General features: G+C 42.4%; 1 protein-coding gene across 5 annotated transcripts in view; it reads left to right on the top strand.

Moving 5' to 3' along the window:
* Window positions 1–20180, top strand: part of KCNAB1 (potassium channel, voltage gated subfamily A regulatory beta subunit 1) — a 387202-nt gene that overhangs the window by 293600 nt on the left and 73422 nt on the right. For all 5 annotated transcript variants that reach the window (XM_012642894.1, XM_012642892.1, XM_012642891.1 and 2 more), the window contains exons 3-5: window positions 13730–13767; window positions 17098–17177; window positions 19490–19534. In XM_012642894.1, the coding sequence (XP_012498348.1) occupies window positions 13730–13767; window positions 17098–17177; window positions 19490–19534 (163 nt within the window). The remainder of the gene's footprint in view (window positions 1–13729; window positions 13768–17097; window positions 17178–19489; window positions 19535–20180) is intronic.

Raw genomic sequence — 20180 nt, 5'->3', positions numbered from 1 at the left:
GCATCATCATCATCTCAGTTCTCACGACAATGCTGTGAGCAGGTGTCATTATGCGTTTTAGAGATGAGCAAAGTCTCAAAGGTGAACTAATTAGTCATGGGCACACTCAATCTCAGGTGTATCTGAAAGAAAATGGAAAAACCTACCACTCTTCAAGGCTGATGGGAAATAAAATAAATAATTTCAGAATGTGTTGCCTAGGACCTGGGAAATAGTTGACCTGCAAGACTGAACTCTGTTCCGGTGTTGGAGAGGCAGTGGTGAACGAGACAGACAAAACTCCTGTCCTTGTGTCCTAGTGGAGGGAGCCCTGAGATCGCCACTTGGCCTTCAGGAGCTCTCGTGCAGTGTGCACACCAGAGCTTTGATGGCACCTTCTTCACCACAGTCGTATACGCTTTCCTAGGTAGCACAAAGTTCTACTCTCTCATAGTAAGTAGTTCTAGGGTTCTTGACCAATCACAAAATGATCAAAGATGGAGTGTCACCAGACGACTTGGGTCCCCAGGAGTTCCCTCTGGGAACATCTCCCTTTTTTCCTACAGCCAGGACCCCTAGTGCCAGAAGGAAGAGAAACTGATGCCATCACTGCTTTAAGATGGCAAAAGCAAGCGTTATTCTAGCGGGATGACTCCCCGGATCCATGCTGGGCTCCCAGCCACCCTCTGAAATGTTCTTCCATTGTGAATTCGGGTGTGGTGGTTGGTGAATACCCAGACCACTAACTCATTTAAAGTCCACAGATGGACTCATGCAGATTAACTTATTTCCAAGCAATGAATTATTTTTTTAAAAAAATCAGCTGGCAATAAACAAATTTATTGTACATCACATCTCTGCTGATCATCTCTCCTGTGCTATTCTTGAATTCTGTCATTCATAAAACACTTCTTAAGCATCTCCTATATGCCAGGTTTTATACAGTCTCTGGGGAAGCAGAGTTCATCCTGAGATGTTAGTAGTTTTGAAAATGTCTCAAGAAGGCCTGCCTTCTGTGTTGGAGAACAATTCAAAATACTGTTGAGATAAAAATATAACATTTGTATTTTTTGATATCTCTGGTTGCCTACATCTCAGGATAACCTTTCATGCAGTTTGTTAGGAATTGTCACTCCATTCTGTGCAATCGGGATTATATGATTATAATGCCATCACCTCTATGGCAAAGCCTGTCTGGAAGCATCAGCATTCGGACAATGAAAGCTTGTCTCCAGCCCAGGCTGCCAGGAGCTGTGCTGTGCCTCTCCTTTACCATAATTAATTTTTTAGCACAGTATGTCATTTCAAAGGAGAATGACTCTATGTAAAGTTTGCATTAAATGGAATCTCCTGAGATTAAAGATGTACCAACAAGGTTTTATGATTTGGGATTGCTCCATTTTATCCTTTGACATGTTAAATTTCTGCATGTAACTACTGAAAAGGGAAGGTCTCTGTCCCTTAGTTAGAAATACACAACGTGTCAGTGCGTAAAAAGAAAGTCTATGCATGGTTCTGTGGATGCTGAAAAGTACCCCATCCACTTGATATGGCTATGAATTTTCTGTTAGGAAAAAGACATTATTCATTTTTTTAAAGCTGAAATTTTAACAGTTGGTATCCATCAGGCACAGATGAAATAAAATAATCCTTATATGTAAATTCATAAATCTACAAGGAAATATGGGATCTGGGTTAATTTGAGTGTAATATGGTTGGGACATTTTCTAGTAATCAGGTTTTTGCTAAATTATCCCTTATATTCTCCCTTAATTTTTTTTTCCACTCTGTCACCCAGGCTAGAGTGCAGTGGTGTCATCATAGCTCACAGCAACCTCAAACTCCTGCTCAAGCGATCCTCCTGCCTCAGCCTCCTGAGTAGCTGGGCCTACAGGCCCATGCCACCACACCTGGCTAATTTTTTCTATTTTTAGTAGAGACAGAGGTCTCACTCTTGCTCAGGCTGGTCTCGAACTCCTGAGCTGAAGCAATCCTCCTTCCTTGGCCTCCCCAAGTGCTAGGATTATGGGCATGAGCCACTATACCCAGCCTAGTCCCTCAGTTTTAATTTTTCTATATTTCAAAAACTTCTTAGACAAAACGTGCACAAATCATTTTGTATTACTACTTTGAGTTTTTATTGATGATTTTTAATACTCTAAATATAATGAAGTTCATAGCCTAATAGGGAGAATTTGAAAGGACTGTTGTAATATATTTTTCATTCTTTTTTGCAATGTATTATCCTTATGTTGTTTTCACTAAGAAAGTTTCTTTTCCTTGCCATGGAATTAAAATTTATCTCCTAGCAGATCTGGACAGCCCTGTGAACATACACTGTGTTTTTTATGTACAGATACATCAGAGCTATCCAAAATTATTACTGTTTGGGGCAGAACAACTCACTGAACCATCAAAAAATTATATCCCTACACAAAGCTAAAGATTTGACATCAATTTTTCACAGATAAAAGAAAGTATAAAGGAGGTCACATTGACTTTCAAACTTCTTGACAGTAGTGTTTGTCCAGAGCGTTCTTATTCATAGTAACTTACTGTGGAAAAGCAAAAGATAAATCAAAAAAAAATTAAAAATATATATTTGAGCACACACTATATTCCAGGCACTGTGCTAAGAGTTAACAGGAAAAAAAAAAGGGATTTTCAACCTTAATGATAGATCCCATTTCAGAAGATATTGAAAATATTTGAATTTGTTTTAAAAACCAGAAATTGCCATTTAGTCTTTGTGTCCCATAGTATCTAATTTTATTCTAATGCAGTGTTATTTTACCTATATTAATTGTTCTATACATTTATTATAGTTCTTCAAAGAACAAAATAAGTAAGGCTCATTAATGATGTATGCTGGTTTTAAAGGCCCTAAAAACTTTCTTGTAAGAAACAATTTTCAATAGTTAAATGTTAGTACAAGGAAACGTGAAGAATTTTGACAAAAAGACTTCAGACAAAATATTAAGAAAATATAGGCTGGGCACTGTGGCTCATGCCTATAATCCCAGCACTTTGGGAGGCTGAGGCAAGAGGATTGCTTGAGGCCAGAAGTTTGAGACCAGCCAGGACAATCTAGCAAGACCCCATCTCAAAAAAATTTTTCTAAAGAAATTAGCGAAGTGCGGTGGCACACCAATAGTCCCAGCTACCCAGCAGTCTGAGGCAGGAGGATCACATGAGCCCTGGTATTTGAGGCTACAGTGAGCTATGATCACACCACTGCACTCTAGCCTGGGTGACAGAGCAAGACCCTGTCTCTTGAAAAAAAAAAGATGAAGAAGAAGAAAATATAAACACTGCCTCTTTTTCATGTTCAGGAAGTAGGAAGAGCTGTGATTTGTGGCAATCCTTGTTTATGAATGGATTTCCCAATAGTGAGGATTTAAAAAAAAAACAACTTTTGCTTCTGATTATAAAAGTAATATTTATTTCAAAAATATGTGCAAAAAAACTAAAATACGCAGAGAAGAAAAAATTAATCTAAGGTGTTTTTGGTTTTATTTTACTCTAAATTTTCCTAACAGGTACAAAAATCAATTAATTCAGGAATCATACCTGGATAAGGAAATTTGAGGAGATTAAGCCATGGATTTAAATTACTATGTATCACTAATCCTAACATCCAAGTATAGAGAGAGGGTCATTGTTTCTGGGAAAAGATTTAACGTACTGAAATTTTATTTCTATGTTTTGCTCACACAGTCTCTGGAGAGGAATGTCAACCCTTGCAATCTGCTTCATCACAGAAAACTGCCTCTTCTAAACTTCAGGTCCCCATCATTCATCTTATTTCCAGTGCTATTCCCTTGTCTTTAAACTGTACTGATCAAACTAACAGAGAAACAGAACAGAATGGTTCCAAGCAGATTTGTCCTGAAACAAATCTTAAAATGGAGCTAGCAATATCCCCTGGCACTTAAATACATAAATCTTTAAATTTACGAAAGAGAGAAAATATCAAATATTTGTACATTCTCTATAAGGATCATGAAAAACCTTAGTTATTCCCAGCCCTTTACCCCCCGAAACCTCAAGTCTACACACAGGCATTAGAAAAAGGGAAGGCTCCAACTCTCCACAGGTTTTTCTGGGGGGCCCAGCCAGCCAGCCCAGCCTTTCCTAATGGCTGACTCAACTCCCCTCTGCCGCTGCCCTCCCCGCTGAAGACAGCCTGCCCCAGGGCCCGTCAATGATGGGCACATGTCATTGTGGCCCAGCTCTCTGCCCTGACTGCAGAGCTCCTAAGGGTTGAGGGCTTAAAGTCGAAAACGGCTCTGTGCTCAGGGGACAACAAAATCCTGAGCTAAATCCTGATCTCAGGTGGAGTTGAGAGCAGGAAGATGGCCCAGAGGAGCGGGGCAAGTGTACAGCGCTCTTCATCCATCCAGATAGGCACTTTGGGGGCAGAAATAGGTGCAAAGCTTATCATAAGGAAGGAAGGTTAGTGCAGGAGGCATTTGGCAGCGAAAAGAACATGGGCAGATCCATAAAGCAGGATGTTGTCGCAAGCATTTAGAGCAAAGGCCTGGCCTTACCATTTGGCTGGAGCAGAGCCTGGGGCGACTGGGGGGAGGCGAGAAAGTGTCAGCACCAGAAATCAGCGTGGCACTGTGGGGAGACCGTGGCTTTGGAGAACTCACCACTTAACAGCTGTGACAGGTCACTTCTCTACCACTGACTGTCACTACCTTATCACTTCCCCCTCTGTAAAGTAGGTGGAATTATTCAGACCCTGCGGAGTTGCCATAAGGATTAGAGCTGACGTATGTAAAGCACCTGGCACAGAAGGATCTAGAAAAGCACAATGGATCCATATGGTGGAATCCGAGAATGTCTTTCTCATTTGTTTCCTATTTTATTAAGTACTTACACGGAAACCTCAAGTAGTAGAAAGGATTCTAAATAATATTTAGTCCTTAAAAAAAAATACACGTATATGTACGTGTGTGTATTATTCTTCACTGTAAGTGGGAATACTACTTGCACCTCACCTGCCTGAGAGGCCTACTTTTATTCCACATGGCCTTTACCACTTCCTGCCTTGTTTTATTGCTGTTTCAAGCTCTTTTGTAAAGTGCAGGTGTGAGAGCACCCTACCCCCCCCCCCCCCCCCCCCCCCCCCGAGCCACTACAAGCTCCTCCCCGTGAAAACCCAAAGCCAGCCAGCTCCTCAACGACCCCCCCCCCCCCCCCGAGAGCTAGGGTGGTATTATTGGTTCTTGCAAAAAAGGTAATGAAAGTAAAAAAGCAAAGGCTAAGTTGTTATCACATTTGCTAACTCTGGCCAGATGCTCATTAGCAACACACTAGAAGCCAAAAATGAAAGACCAGGCTGCAGCTTGGATCCAAAAATAAGGGCCAAGCTCTGTGGAAAACACTGACAGATGCGAGCCAGAACAAGGAGGAATGCTTTGTCTGCGTCATTCTAAAGAGAACGTGTCCAGGCGCCCAGACAGAAATCTGCATCCAGCTTATCTGTAGTGGCCACAGAAGGGTTTCTCAGTATTGTTTTGCCTCCAAATCACCTGGGATGCTTGTTAAACATACAGAGCCCCAAGGGGCAGCTCAGACCTGCAGAATCGGAATCTCAGAGTGGGGCTCTTCGGAGATTCTAACGCAGCCTGAAGAGTAAGACCCATTGATCTAAGATTGGGAATGAATGCTTGTGCTAGGATAGAGGCTGTTAAGCACTAGCCAAATTTCACAGAATCCTCCTCAAAATCCTGTGAACTAGTTATCTTTATTACCACCCCACCCCACCCTGCCAGTGCGAGGTGGAGTCAGAACTCCAGCCCAGGACTGCCTGACGCCCCTGCCTGCTCAGCCCCTCACCCCAGGCCTCCTCAGCGGGAGGGTGTCTCCATCCTGTGCCCTTCCATTAGTAGCGGTGCCAAGGGCCAGAAGCCAATTCCTCACCTCTTGTCTGTACATCCCAGCCCCATCTTCAGACATTTCCCCTTGGGCCAGATTTCTAGGAATTTGGTTTCTGTTTGTTTTGATTTGATTCTGCATCGATGTGAAGAAGCTTAAGGTAACTTTGCAACTTACCTCTCTTACTGGAAGAACAGTGCTCGCTCCACACGGTCCCGCAGCTAAGGGGGCAGAGGCGGGTGCGGGACAGCACGTCTGCTGGATTTCAATCCCAGCCTCAACTGTGCTGCTTACGACTTATTTGAACTTTGGGCAAGTCACTTAACCTCTGGAAAATGGGGATAGCAGCACTTGAGTAAAAGAGTAGGAAAGGTGTGTCAGGGTGTGAAGAAAAGGATGAGATACTATCAGTAAGACAAGAGTCTAGGACTGTGGTTCTCAACCCAGGCTGCCATTGGAGTTACCTGAGGATCTTTTAAAAATACTGATGCCAAGGTTCCGTGCCCAGACATCTTGATTTAATTGGTCTGGTGAGGGACCGTCAGCAGTACTGTTTAAATCTCTCCAGGATATTCAAATGTGCAGCCTACATTAAAAATTTCTCGTTCAGGATAGTGAAGGAAACAACCAACATTCTGCAAATGCTCTTGGCTTAGAGATGCTTTCTTATTAAGGGCAGGAATGCCTGTGTTTTTAAAGTGTTTATTTACTGATTGAACACTTATTAAGCACCTACCATGTACCAGGCTCCATTTCAATTGCTAAAATTTAGAATTTAAATTAAATTCGGTATCTGCTCTCAGGACTGTTGCAGTCTGATGTGGATATCATAGGCAAAAATAAACTAGGTAGTCATAATACAAAGTGATCAGTATAGTATCAGCACTTAGTTCAAAGTGGTAGGATAAGAGTGCATGGAATAACTTCCTCTCCCTTCAAAGTCCAACCACAAAATCATGAAATTATAGACAGGAAGGAAGCTTAGGTTTCCTAATGGTGTGTAAAAGGAAACAAGAAATCAAGAGGTTGGAAGTTTCTCAGGATTACAGAGTTAATGGAAAAGAGACCTAAAATACTCTAACAATGTAGCAAGACATACTTTGACTCACCAGAGGAAGAGTACGGAGCTATCATTTAGCAGCACTAGCCTCAGAAGCTGAAGTTCTGGGTCTGCAGAATAAGTAGGGTTCGGACATAAGGGTGTGGGACAGGGTTGCATTCTCAGTGGAAGTCTCAGCCCACAGCTCGTAGGAGAAAGCGCTCACCAGGCTACTGCCCTGGTACTCAGGGGCTCAGGTGGTGGCCAACAGCTCAGAGCTCCCTCCCCTGCATCAGCTCTGGCTCCGGGCTTACACTCTGTTTCTTGCTGGATATGCAATTTAGGGGGACGCTCCCACCTCCAGCTCCACCCCCTCTAGAGTAACTATGAAATAACACATTGAACATGTTAATTTTGCCCAGTGTGTTGTCTAATTTCAATGATACCTTGGGCTTGAATCTTAAATTATTCAGTGATATAGATTAGTACCTCTAAATTAATATCCTCTAGATTAAACACCTCTCGATCATGACTACATTTGGTTAACCTTGACTATATTAACCTGCAGTCAACACATGCTCTGTTTACAAAACTTAAAACTGTTAAATTTGTATTGAAATGCATTGAATTGTCTCCCCATTCTTTTCATGCTCTGACCACTTTGGTGTTTTCTTTGAAGTTTCCCCTTCTCTTATGCTCTATATACTTTTACAATATACTTTTAGTCAGCAAATCCTATTGCCTGTCCTTTAAAATCTATCCAAAATTCAACCACTCCTCACCATCCTTACTACCACCACCTTGGACCAAACCACTGTCCTGTCACACCTGGATGATCACAGTGGCCTCCTACTTGGTGCCCTCTTTCAGCCTCAGCTTCTGCGGTCCACCCTTAGCATCGTATCAGAGTGTTCCTTTTAAGAGAAGGTCATATTGTGTCACTTATTCACTCAAAACTCTTCATTGGCCTCTCCAAGGCCCATCTTGTGACTGATATGATCCCACATGATCTGGCCCCCAGTCCCCCTGGTACTCACCTTCTCTCCTCTGGCCACACGGGCTTCCTCATTGTCCTTGCACACACCAAGCAACGCCCCACCTCACTGCTCCCCCCAACTAGAACACTCTCCCTAGAGAGCTGCATAGTGAGCTCCTTCACATTCTTTAGGTCTTTTCTCAAAAGCTGCTTTCTTAGTGAACCTTATCGGGCCACCCTACCTGAAATTCCAACACCTACCCCCATACTTCATATCCTCTATCCGTGCTTTATAAAATTGACTCTCTTTAACACATGTCAATCAGCACTATGTATTTTATAGTTTATTTATTTATAAAACTAGCATTTATGAATAAACACCATATGTTTAACTTGTTTTTCTCATTATTTTGTTTTTCCTCATAAATGTGCTCCATGAGGGAGGAAAGCTACCAGTTTTGCTCACTGTTGTATCCTGATAATTTAAGCACAATACCTAGCACATGGTAGACTCAAATACTTGTTGAATGAAAGAGCGAAGAAGTATTAACTGTGGCATAATAAATATTACAATTGTATTTTATATATTCCCTTCCCTCTTGATTGCTATAAAAATATATTCAAGCCAACGGCAACATAGACTAGAAAATCACCAAATCTATAACCTTAAAATGATCAAGTCCAAACTGTGGGACATTCTATGAAGTACTTGATCAGTACTCTTAAAAGTGTTGAGGTCATGAAAGACAAGAAAAGACTGAGGAACTGTCACAGACGGGAAAAGATTAAGAAGAAATACAACTAAATGTAATGTTAGATTCTGCATAAGATCCTGGAAGAGAAAAAAGGATAATGAAATTCAAAAAAGGCCTGTGGTACTAGAACTGTACCATTGTTAATTTCCTGGTTTTGATAATTGAACTATGGTGATGTAAGACGTTAACCTTATTACATCTAAATGTCTAAATACCACTTCATACTCAAAGCAAGGAGCTCGTTTAAATGACGAGCATGTTTCTAGAATGAATAAGCAAGAAGCAATTACCCTGTTAATCACCAAAAGATACCTGTGTAACCAAGGTGGTTGTGTGCGTGTGTGCACGTGCATGTGTGGGCAGTTTTCTTCTTTTTACATTTCATGCATCATGTTTCTATGCCATGGGGGGTGTATGCCAAGGGACCTAACAGAGGTTTTCAAAGCATGTATTCCATGGTGCCTGAAGGAGTTTCATCAGAAGATACAATAACAGTTCAACAGTTCTCTTTATATTCCCTCTGCTTTTAAAAGGCTAGAAATAAGAAGAGTCAGTTTAATAAAATTATCTTCTAAGTAACATTCCACTGATTTGTGATTCCACAGTGAAATACTCATATGACATCCTAGGTCTCAGGAAGGCATGATCTCATTAGAGGCAGAAAAGTGGTTAAGAAAATTGTAGCAGAGGGTTCTTGAGAATCGTATTAACAAATAAACCACCTTAGCTCTTCTGCAGTAGGGTGCAGTAGGAATAAAATCAAAGAAACAGAGTTTCCCCATCTAGAAGGCTGCTGTATGTCTCTGTGCAGCAGGAGGCAATTTGTCCTGTTTGTAAGTGGCAACTCATCCTCAGGGGTGGTCAGCAGATGCTCTGTACACTGGGCCACACCCTGTCCTCGATAGAGGCCTTGTAGCCAGGCAGGAGGCCCTTCCCGGACCCTCTCCAGGAGGGGGCATGACTGGGTGGGTACCCAGGGATGGAGAGAAACATTTCAATCATCTGGGGACTAGAAGAACTGAAGAATATTGATGAGCATCATTCATTTTTCTACAAATAGAAATAAACATGTTTGGTAGGAAATTATTCCAATGTTTTGAAGGTTGATAACAGTTAAGAGGGCAACTTAATTCAATATAACCAACACTTATCAACCATCTACTCAGGATCCACTTCTATCTAGGGCCGTGGAGATAAGAACAATGAATAAAGTAAGATCCTGGCCCTCAGACAGCTTACTCTCTAATAAAAGATATAAACTCTATAGACAAATAGATAGAAAACGAATGAGTAGCAAGTGTTGAAAGGGCCAGAGAGTTTGGTATATCTAAGCAAAGTGAGCTGATTCTAAGAACGGCAAACTTCCAGAAATGGAAACGAACATTTATTTTTATTAAGTTATGATGTAGGCGGGTAATTTTATGTAAATATATATGATATTCATATACTATTTCATTTAAAATTTTTAAACTAATTGAAAAAGAAAAACATTTAATTATTACTGTATTTTTCTTTCATAATTCATTACTGCTTTGACTTGGAATCAGAAACGTGACATCTTTTCTTTTGTACCTAACCATCTTTCAGGCCCTGTATTTTTTCACTATGATGTAGAGAATGCAGCTTGAAACACTTAAGCCAGGACTGGTAGGCTGTTTTGTCAGATTAATTTTGAAATAGAGCTGCTCTTCCAACATGGATGGAACCATTGTAAATGGTTCTTATCTGTAGAACAACCCGCTCCAAGATGTGTACCCAATCCTGCCTTTCAACGTTGTTCTATTTAGTCTTTGGTACCATTTTGTACTACAGTTTGATAACTTCAAATCATAACTCTTCATTTGTACTATCAAAATTAATTAAGAAAGGTAAGCGAAGTAATGCTAGTTTCTTTTCATAAAGTTTGAAGTCAGAGGACTTTTTTAGAATCTGGGTTTCAACAGCACAGTAATAAAGAATGCATTTTAGGCTATCATTTTCATTTCTGGAAACTGATTGCAATGTAGGAAAGTAGACCAAATTATTCCTCAGCAAATTAACTTCCCAAAGATTCAATTTTGTCAGGACTGAGAGAAGCAAATGAGACATTCGTGCAAACACTTGTGAATGTCTCTGTAGAAAAATATTCCAAAGGTGCAGATGAGTTGTAGTATAAGCAAGAAGCTCGGGACTTTGGGCCAATCTTTACGGCTAAGTGGAAAAAGGACTATTCCTTTTGATGACATAAATGGTTAAAAAAACTTTTCTTCTGCACCACAGCACAAGTAAGCCAGCAAATTCTTTAAGCAAACGCTGACCTGATTTTTTTCGAAGACATAGAAGAATAGCCAATTTGTGATATTAATTACTGAATCCACGGCTTGTCCCATTTTAGCTTTTTGCCCAAAGCGATTCTTGATGAATGAGGAAATTAATGGACTTAGGGATAGTGTCCCTACAAAATAGTGCCACCTCTGGTCTGTGGCTCAACAGCCCTGACCTCAATCCCACCCATCCTGAGACTCCATCTGCAGTAACACAAAGTGACTTTGACCAGCACATTCTACATCCAGTGGTCTGAGACCTTTTTATCACACAAAGTAAGCCATTTCCTGATGTTTTGCCTTTCATTGGATTCTTGTCCAAAAGTTCTTTGACCTCTTCAAAATTCTCACTGCACCAAAAATAAATATAGTTAACAGTGTGCTATTATTTATATCTGTGTTCTCATTTGCTGCAAGAGAAAATGCCACCCATAATTTAACTTGTCCTGAAAGTTCTCAATCATATTTTTAACATGCTGAACTACAAAGTTGCTGGTTAGACTAACATTTGCAAATGCTCGTTGATGCTCTGGACACATAATTTCTGCAATCTCAGAAGAGATTCTTTTATAAATGTGTTGTCTGTAAAAAGGTTTTGATGCCCAGGCAATTTTTTCCCTTAATAGAGAACTGTATTTTATAGCAGCTCCCTTATTTTATTCTCATTCAAAAACAAATGCTGCCATTTCTTCAGTTCATTAAGTTTTCCAACACCCATCTTTTCTGTATACCAGTCATGGTTGGTTTTATTATGGTGCCTTAATATGTAATTATTCTGTGCAAACATTCTTTGTTTGGGTGTTCTTTTCATCCACCAAAAAAAGGTGCACTCCTATGTTTTTCTTATAATACTCAATTCTCTTTTTTAGGAGATGCACAAGTTCATTTTCCTATTCATTTTATAGTTAGAAAAACAGCAGTCAACATGGTAGTAAGTAGCAACTGCTATTTGATTTCAGTGCCCCCACAACAGGAAGATGTTGGGGATTTCACTCACTGGGGAGGACACAGTCCTTCCACAAGAGGTCTGCTCCTCAGAGTTAGGGGACATCTACCTTGTGGGGACACCAGCCCTACATTGTTGAGAGAAGCTGGAAATCAAAACATGTTAAGAAAAATCTCCTAATTGTCTAAATGTTGGTAACTTATTCAAAATTTATTAAAATACAAAGTGGGTCAACACCATTCCAGTCAAGCAAAAAAAGTCCACAAGCTGAGTGCGACCTGTGGGCTACCAGTCTGCAACCTCAGGGCATGTAGAGTGTACCAGTAAAATAATTTAGACCCTACTTTTGTTTTAGTCCCTGACAACTAAAAGAAAAGGTGCAATTACACCAAGATACTTCTATAGAGTATGAAATCCAAGTGGCATAATTAATTTGGAAATATTCTAATGAGGCAGTGTAGTGTGGCAAAAAGGATACCCTTCTTGAAGCCAATCATGTTTGGGGAATCCTGGGTATTTCACCTACTAGGCTGGTTAATCTTTGCTTCCTCATCCGGAAATAAGGATAATAAAATTGCCTTGTGAGTTTGTCAAAATGATTGGTGATAAAATATATAAAATTTCTGGAAGCACTGTCCGGCATTTGGAAGGTGTTCCATAAATGGTAGCTATAGCTGTTATTATCAAATGTGAACTATGCTTCCAGCAGAGTTTCTTTGTATGTCCCCACAAACACCGCTCCTGCCGCCCCTCCCGCTGGGCTCCCGTGTTTCACCACGTGGCCTATGGCCCAGGCTCTTCAGCACATTCCAAAGTCTCCTACCTCCTTGCCTCTACCCAAATGCCTGTCCCTTCCTTCTTCATTCAGTTAGTTCCCGTGATACTTGACCAAGGTGTCTCCTCTTCTAGGACTTCTTTCTTGAGTGCCACTTCCCTCCAGTTTAAGTAGAGCACTGCCTCTCTTACTGCCGGGTGTTTGCCTCAGCTGTAGCATTTATCGAGTAGCATCGTAAACCGTGAGCTCTGGAGACAGGAACTGGGTCAATCACCTCATTGTCCCCTGCACATGGGTACAATGCCTTTGCTTGGCATGTAATTAGGGTTCAAAAAAATGGGTAAAAGAGGGAACGGATGAATGAAGTGATTGGAGACTGGCATGACAAGTGTACACTCTATGTCTGCATCCCTCTTGCTTTACAAATTCAAGTTTTTGGCTGCTGGTTATTCCTCTCTTCCTTTGCCTTCCCAAACCCCAAAACGATGGAGATTTCCATTTTGGAGTACCAGGTCATAGCAGAGAAAGTATTTGAGTGTCACCTCTTAGGTCTTGTAAGTGAGCACTGGAAGGACATCTGAGAGGATTCCTTTTGAAACATTAATAAAGAATACAAAATGGAGGCCCATTTTCGGAGCAAAGACAAGAAGAACCATAACCCAAAGTCTTACCTTCATTTTCAGAACAAGTGGCTTCTTAGCTAAGTGAGAGCAAGAATGGGTGTGTAGCCAAAGCAGGCTTGATAACACCACCTCCTTGTCAACTGGCATTCATGTTCCCATAGCAGAAGAAAAAGCATCTTTTAGGACAGTGGTGCTATTAGAATATATGGTGGCTTCAAGTGAAGAAAAGGCACCCCTTCCTCCAGAGGGACACAGACCCCTTCTGGAATACTTAGGGAAGGAGCACAGGCTAGAGAGCAGCCCAACATGTGCCCCTATCCAGGCACCTTTGTGAACTACCTGTGTACTCTATCAAGGTATCCCTGAGATAAGAAAGAGTTTCTTCTTATTATGCATAATATTGGAAAAATGATTATGAATAATGTACAAATATTTATTCTTTTCTAGGAACATGGGTGACATTTGGAGGTCAAATTTCAGATGAGGTAAGTTACTATTGGCCTCTATTATGCTGCTGAAAGAAAATGTAGAGAGAGCTATACAGTAGGAGTACTCTTCCAGGGACCCTGGCATTTTACAGGGATAATGTTTAAATCACAGGAAATGGTTAAGATTGACTTGAAGATTATTATCGATTTTATCTTGCGTCTTGTATTTTTCACATTTAGACTATTAATAGCTCTTGAGTCTGTCAATCTATTATGTGTGCAGGTTGAACAGTTAGAGAATAAATTGGTTGGAATTAACATTAGTCATTTCATGAAAAGATTTTATTGCTGTTATTGCACGGTTTTGTGTTATGTATGTATTTATTTATTTTTAGCTCCAATTAGGGTGACCAACTGGTCCCATTTCGTACAGGACTTTCTCAGTTTTGGCACTGACGGCCCACATCACAGAAATTCTCTCAGTCCTGGGAAGACTGGGCAGTTGGTCACCCAGGCTTGGGCAAATTAATCCAAGCTCTCTCAGCCTCAGTTGCTCCTATGTAAAATGGGATGATAACGCTGACCTTGAAGGTTTGTTGAAAGGATTAACACATCATGCATGTCAGACATTTATGTTGCCCTCTGACTGGTAGGTAGCAGACACTCGATAAGTGGCAGCTATCGTAGTTATATTTACCATAAAATTCCCTTAGATCATCATTTATACATTCAAAACAATGCTTACCAAAGTGATATTTTTACCACTGTCTTTAAGGAACACCTTCACGGCATAAGTGAGATGTGCAGGTATGGAATGCCAAGAACCCCACTGTGGGCAATGCCCTGAGTCCCTCTGGCCTTTCCTAGCCCAACTGCAAGGCCACTGAGGAGTCAAGGAGAGTGGGTATGAGTGGATCCAGTCCCATCTGCCACTAACCAGCCTGATTTACTAACATTTATAATACATTTACTAGCAGTTGCCAGACCAGTAAAATGCAAATACCCTCTACTCAGCAAGATTGTGGTGAAGATTAGTGAGATGATACCTGTAAAGAGCTTAGCCGAGTGCCAGGCCCAGAACCAGCCCTTTACGAAGGTGCTTCTTACTTTCATTCCTAAGGAGACACCTGGAGGAACAGAAGCTGTTCCCACTGCTCCCAAAGTCACCAGTGTTACTTAGCAGATCTGGGGAAGAGGTCTTAACTGTGTCTTCTTATCAATCTAAAGGCCTGTTCCCAGTATTGGGCACAGGTCCCCTTAGAGGCCTTGTCTCACGGGGGCTCCCTGGGAAGTGCACTCTGAAGTGGAGAGTGGCATGCAGGATGTTATCAGGAAGTGCCCTCACGATCAGCACAGGGTGGGGAAGGAAGCAGCGCTGAACAGGCAGAGACCTCGGCCCATGAGGCAGCCTCAACAATGACCTAAGCAGTACTGGGGGAGCTCTGAACCTGAGATGGCCCTGCAGATATGTCCCAAGTTGGGACAAAAGGACTGGGCCTTTATATTCCTTGTACTGATCAGTCATTGGATAGAGGCTGACTGGGAAACAGGCCTGACCTTGGGCTTAGTAACTCTAGCCAAGTGCAATTTCCAGAAAGAGATGACAGCTGAAGGCCATTTGATGGCAGCATTCCCAACAGCTCTAGGAAAAAGTTCTTGGGTTCTGAAGGAGGACCTGGGTGGCACATCACAGAGTCTACTGTGGAGCTCTCTGATTGGCGTCAGGTAAGGGTGTTTGGAACGGGCACAGAGGCAAAGCAAGGGACAGTAGAGCAAAGGCCACAGACTTTAAGTCAACGCAAAATAGGTGGCAAGTAGGGAGAGAGGACTACAATTAATGATCTATCATATCTAGCACACGTGTAACTTACCACTGCCTGGGATGGTGCTGGGAGGGGGAAAAGAAAAAAATATCTTCCCTTTCCGAGCAGAGGGGCCAAGGGTATGTGCAGCATTTCCCCTAGTTTTTGCTCTCCCCTTCACGGTGTGTGCTGTCTCCTACAATGGTCCCAGCTTGCCCAGGTCAGAGTGTGCAGGTCAAGTGGAGAGGTCAAATGATTTGCTTACATTTATTTATCTAGTAAGTGGGACACTCAAGACCGGAAACCTGTCTTCGGACTTAGTTGGTGATTTGTTTTTCCTTTATTCCACATTCAGGTCTTCAAATGCTATGGTTGGAAAACAGCATTTTGTTCAGATCTCCTTCCAGAATCCTTCATCTTTCTTAAAATTTTTCTCCAGATAAGATTTAATAGTGGAGATTTCCCAATATTAACATAAGAGTATGTTACCTGACATGACACAGGCTAATGTACAACACAAGCACAATAATTGCTAAAACATGGGACAGTCATAACAGGGAAAACTATATTTGTCTTAACTTTTGATCTCTAGTTAGGATAAATGTTATGATGGTAGCAAATTAAAAGCAGTAATAGCATCTGTGCTCCTGTTATGCTAAAGGATAGGCATGGACTCCATTTTGGGAGCTTAATAATTTCCTTGGTAGGCCAATTTTCAAAGCAACAGAAAAGTAGTTTATCTTGGAAATGCTGATGAAGCATTTGGATGGCCTACCGTCAAAAACATAATGGAAAAGCAATTGTAATTATTGATGACATGTGTATTTTTCAAACGGCTAATAAGTCCATCAGCAAAATGAAAGAATGGGCCCTCTCCACTGTGGTTTGTCACTGTCCCTCTACGGCCACCCCTCAAGCTGTTGTGCATAGCTATTCTCTACACTTCTGTCACACGTGACACTCTGTTCAGCAATGCAAAGCTGGGAATGAGGATCCCTGAGAGCTGTTTTCAGGCCGAACTATAAGGAGCAGGTCCTGGTGGGTCAGGGCGCTCACTCCCTCCTTGGTGTTGGCTCAGTGGTCACTCTGTGACAGGATTTTGCTGAACTGTGGGTGTCAGGAGTTTTGCAATAGTCACAGCTCCCTCTAAGCCTCGGGGGAAAAGTCACAAGCTTTTAGGTCAGGAGTCAGCCAGCTGCCAAAACCTATTGGCTTGGAGAAAGGAGTTGAGGGATGGAGTCACCAGTGATACAAATGATCCCCTTTGTCAGAGAGATTATGGTGCCACAGAGAATGTTGTCAAACCAGGTCTTCCCAGCAGAGTAAGAAACACAAATCCATCCACCTCATTGCCTCTGAGGGCAGACTTAATCCCAGCCTTGGGGGCAATCCCTTAGCCCCCTCTGTGTCTCAGGGAAAGGATGCTTCAACCCTTCTTTTTTTCTCTCTCTTCACTATAACTGAGAAAAACTCGGAGTGGTTAGTGAGATTTTAGTGTTCTTAAAGACCAGTAGAGGATTCAAAGTTGCTTCCCAGGTTTGGAAAGCATCTGGCCTTTCTGACTGACCTTCTCACCCTCTTGCAGGTTGCTGAACGGCTGATGACAATCGCCTATGAAAGTGGCGTTAATCTCTTTGATACTGCTGAGGTCTACGCTGCTGGAAAGTAAGTCTGGGCCTGTTTGTGTCACTCAGGTGGCATCTGTGGAACCAAGAGACTCTGCCCAGACCATTTCTTACATGTCATTGGGAAGGGTCTGCCGTCCCCCACATGCTGGTGGTACCACTATGCTCCCCTTCTCCCTCCCTCCCTCTACCACCATCGCTGGAACTGGGGACACTGACCATCTCTGGCCCCCTTTGCCCACCCAAACCTTCCCTCCTCTGGTCCCTGAATGAAGAATGGACTGGAGGGAGGTAGTATCAGCAAGCAATTGCCATGGTCTGCCTGAGGGGCAGGGGAGGATGGTGCCAGAGTGGCAGCAGTGTAGATGGAGAAGTGTTAGTAGAGCACATGAGTGAGTAAATGAATGAACAGATTCCATGATGGTTGTTCAAAAGCTATTCTTGTTATTTCATCACCGCATGTCATGTTTCCTCAACCCCCTCAGCTGGGATGTCCTCCCTCTGGGGGAAGAAGGGACTGTTTTTCCTGTTTACCAGCCTGTCCCTTCACTAGCAATACAGGAAGATCAGACCTCAAAGTTAGGATCCCCAAAGATGCCAAGGAATCTAGTATCTTTTATAAGAGGGTGTTTTGGAGCCCAATCTGAGGATGGGGAGGGCTGTAGAGAGTCCTCACTTCTTTTTGCGTGAGGAGTCACATCTAGTGGCAGACCTTCTCTTGGGCCCGAGGCAGGTTTGGAGCCCTAGGACAGGGCGTTACCCTGGCTAATATGCCCTTAGGCCAGGCCTTGAGGTCCATGCTGTCCAGATCCCAGCATAATCAGCACATTTCGGAATAGATCTTGAGCTCCCTGGCCTCCTACTGTGAACATGAATGTTCCACTCCCGGAACCAAAGAAACTAAATTGCTGCCCAGCTGTTTGAGCAGCTCTGAAATTTTCTAACAGGACTGTGGAGAACAATCATCTGTAGGACTAATTCACCTTCCAGGTGGAAATTACAATCAAACTGCTGGGCCCTCTGAATAAGGTTGATCATCATATGGTCTATCTAAGTGCATTTGCCTTGCATGGGTTTCCTGCTTTTGAAGAACAGGTCTATCTTTAAGAACCATCAGGGAGGTTCGGAGTACACATCTCTGATGCTTTCTGTTGACTCCAAGGCCAGAGAGTAATATTTGTAGAGCCTTGCTCCTTTCTACCTCCTACCCCTTCCCTGCTTAGTACCAAATGGGGCCAGGGTAGAAAAAGGGAGGAGTGAGTAGCAAGTCTGTTAGAGTCCTGTTTACATTCCTACTGAGAAGGATAGTTGTCTGGTTAATTATTGATTGATTGTCAGCGTGCAGTTGAAATGTTCTCATTGTGAAATGCAAGGTTGCAAAGGCAACAGTCAGAGAGACAGGGAAAAGCAAAAAGAACACCAGTGTAACACCCAGTGCCTGTCTATCTGGGGCATACTCCGCAGCTGGCCCGCATCATGGCTTACTGCAGGTTGTACACTCTAACAGAGACAGAACTTTCAGTTAAGACCAATAACCATTTGTGGTAACTCCCACCCACAGCACCCCAGTGGACAAAGCGCCAGTTCACAATGCCTGTGAGGGCCCAGCTGCTTCTCAAATGTTGGTCTTACTAAGAGGGACATAGAAGAACATTTTTGTTTCCTCATTCTCGGGTCCCAGCTGGGGAAGGTGAAAGGGAGAGGACAGTGGATGTCTTCAATACGCCCCTCCATGACCCGGCCTTAGGGGAAGGAGGAACACTTCCTTATATCTCCTTCTATCTTGCTCCAATGACAAAGTTTGTCACTGGAATGCAGGACATTCTCTATGTGAGCCACTCCATCTACAGCCCTGGCCTTTGGGACATCTAAACCCACACATGGATTCTTTGCTTAGCCTGCAAGATCACCCAGGAGTCAATATTTTCTGTCTAAACAGTGTGAGGTCTCATTGTCCCCCTGCCCCCCATCACAACTGAATTGCTCCACAGCAATTAGAAGAAAAACCTTGAGTCCCATTGGACACCAACTAGCAGGATATTTATATTACTATATGGGATCAGTGGTTCAGAAACGCCAAACTGCCAAATGACTCTGCTGTCTCTTAGCGTGAGGACAGCAGTGGTCTCCTGCCAGTGTGTCAGGACTTGGCAGGTGCTTCTGGAATGCTCTGGAGCGGGATTCTGCAGGCACAAGCAGAAACAGCAGAAACCATGCTGCCAGCCGAGAGTGGCTTCTATTTTCGGGCTATGTAGGCACTGAGAGTTCAAACAAGGAGTGGCTCTGTTATTTTGGATTGACTCTTGCTTTTCCAGGGCACTGTATCCTAAAACGTGTCTGTTTCCCCTCCAGGGCTGAAGTGATTCTGGGCAGCATCATCAAGAAGAAGGGCTGGAGGTACTGCATTTACCGTAACTGTTTGCTTACCTTTTAGAAGACTTATTATTTGCACCAGAGAAGGGTAAATAAAATCATATGACACCTGACCAAAAGACTTTAAAAAAAAAAAAAAGGCAATTCTTAGTAAAGAAATGATTTACAATGGCTTGAAAATAAATGCCAGTGAGTTTATTACTCATGCTTGAAAAATTATTGACTAGTCACTGATCACAATGAATTACCATGGGGCTGAGCAGTCAAGGAGGGAATGTTCATAAGATATTGTGCATAAAACAAAGTGACATTTTCATGGCTTCTGACCGCCATTTGTGGTAATCTGGTGAAGGAAGCGAGCTGGCAGGAAGCTGATTATCTATATGCACGTATTTATGTTTCCTATTCATTTTATTAACAACTCTGGATACAAAGAAATGATGAAACAGGAAGCCCTTGGGATAAACATCCCAAAGCTTTCTTATCTGAGCACAATTAAGATAATTGCCTCTCCTGTGTGCTCAGGAGCCCTATTAGCTGGGTATTCAGGAAAGTGCTTCATCTGCTATCCTTGAGGGGTCCCTCCAAGAAACAAAAGGGGCTGTGCTTACGCATCTCATCCCATTGCCTTCTGTAGCCCAAGCCGAAGGTATAATAATAAGGGAAGCTG

Source organism: Propithecus coquereli, unplaced genomic scaffold (assembly GCF_000956105.1).
Source record: "Propithecus coquereli isolate 6110/MARCELLA unplaced genomic scaffold, Pcoq_1.0 Scaffold19, whole genome shotgun sequence".
Lineage (NCBI taxonomy): Eukaryota > Metazoa > Chordata > Mammalia > Primates > Indriidae > Propithecus > Propithecus coquereli.
This window is presented reverse-complemented; position numbering and strand designations above follow the sequence as displayed.